Raw genomic sequence first — 1,637 nt, forward strand, 5'->3', positions numbered from 1 at the left:
ACCAGCGCCTCCCATGGCGCCTCCCCCTCCCCCGATCCTCGCAGGTGTGTGTCCCTCCATCCCCAAACTAGCTTGCTGGTCCCCTGCGGAACAGCTTATGGTGTTTGATGGACTTGATGATCAAAAAAATAGTTCTCAGAACAAATTGATTTTTGTCTTTTTGTAGACCGGAAGCCTCTGACAAAATCGCAGGAGGAGAAGTTGGCGCAGCTCCGCAACCGGGCGCGCAAACGCCCCGACTACTCGTTCCTAATGAAGGAGATTGAGGGCGGCAAGCGGCTCAAGAAGGTCGTGTGCAACGACCGGTCGCAGCCACTGCTGCCCAGCTCCAAGACCAAGGGCCAGTTCCTGTACGACTCTGAGAAGTCCACCGTGCACAACCAGCTGCTCAAACAGATCGAGACCGGCGTCAGACTGAAGCGGGTCAAGTGTAACGACAGGAGCAGACCTGTGCTCGATGGTGCGCGCTTGGAAACTTAACGGGGTAAGGTTTTTCACATTCGCACACCCCTAACCCCTCCGTCTCTCACCCTGCAGGGCTGCGGAAGTTCCGGCGGCAGATGACGATCGAGGAGCAGCTCCAGAAGACGGCTTCGGTCGCCAACATGGTGGGCGCCGCGCCCGAGGAGATCGACGACGAGCCGGACGAGCTGGACGACATCGACCGCGTGCGCGACGACCTGCAGTCCACCAAGCAGATGCTGGCGCTCGAGCTGCGCAACAAGGAGGCCCTGGAGCGGGAGAACAAGCGGCTGCTCGCGCGGCTGCTCAACCTGGAGGCCGAGCTGGAGGCGGAGCGCAACCGGCCGAGCGGCGGCGGCGGCGCTGCCCAGGGCCCGGCGCCCGACACTGATGGCCTCGTGGCCAAGCTCAAGGAGGAGAACGAGGCCCAGCAGAAGGTGTCCAAGGAGATGGAGGGCCGCTACCACAAGGCGGCCGAGGAGCTGGACGCCACCAAGGCCCAGCTGCAGGAGGCGCTGTTCCAGAAGAAGCAGGCCGAGAAGCAGCTCAAGGAGATCGAGGACGGACTCGTGGAGGGCGGGCGGGCGCTGCAGAAGCAGCTCTCAAAGAAGCTGATCTCGTCCAAGTCGGGCGACATCCGGAAACAGAGTGAGTCGCATTTGTCGTGGGCGTGTCGGCACGTAGGTCCAGATGTTTCTTACACTTGAGCCCTTTGTCTTCAGTGTCGCAGGCGCGGCTGAACGAGATGCGCAAGCAGTCCATCCCGGTGCCGGAGGGCGAGGAGGAGAGTGAGTCCGAGTATACAGATGAGACCGTCACCGACTCGAGTGAGGAGGAGAAGGAGGAGGACCTGTCCAACGACCCGGAGGCCCAGGAGCGGAGGGTGCAGCGCGAGCTCAAGCTGCTCGCCACCAAGCTCAAGGCCTTCAAGGACAAGGAGGCGTCGGCGCGACGCGAGCGCGTGGCTCTGCGGGAGCAGCTCAAGCTGCAGCAGAAGGCCCTCCGCGAGGAGCGAGCCAAGTACAAGGTAAGTCCACTACTGCAGCGCTTCCAAACAGACTCACATTTTTTTCTTTCACAAAAAGCGGATAAAAAAATATTTTTTGAGCTTAGTCCGAGTCTCTGACCTACAGGGCATCTCCCTTTCAGGCCTTTGGCCCTTTCGGTAATTTGAA

General features: G+C 60.5%; 1 protein-coding gene across 1 annotated transcript; it reads left to right on the plus strand.

Moving 5' to 3' along the window:
* The first annotated feature begins 6 nt into the window (after positions 1 to 6).
* On the plus strand, positions 7 to 1,609 carry LOC113216552 (golgin subfamily A member 4). The gene is made up of 4 exons (XM_052276345.1): positions 7 to 44; positions 167 to 460; positions 538 to 1,110; positions 1,185 to 1,609. Exons 1-4 carry the CDS (start codon positions 14 to 16, stop codon positions 1,586 to 1,588), a joined length of 1,302 nt encoding a protein of 433 aa, XP_052132305.1. The 5' UTR covers positions 7 to 13; the 3' UTR covers positions 1,589 to 1,609.
* Positions 1,610 to 1,637: the final 28 nt, after the last annotated feature.

Source organism: Frankliniella occidentalis, unplaced genomic scaffold (assembly GCF_000697945.3).
Source record: "Frankliniella occidentalis isolate FOCC.00 unplaced genomic scaffold, Focc_3.1 Scaffold2605, whole genome shotgun sequence".
Classification (NCBI taxonomy): Eukaryota; Metazoa; Arthropoda; class Insecta; order Thysanoptera; family Thripidae; genus Frankliniella; species Frankliniella occidentalis.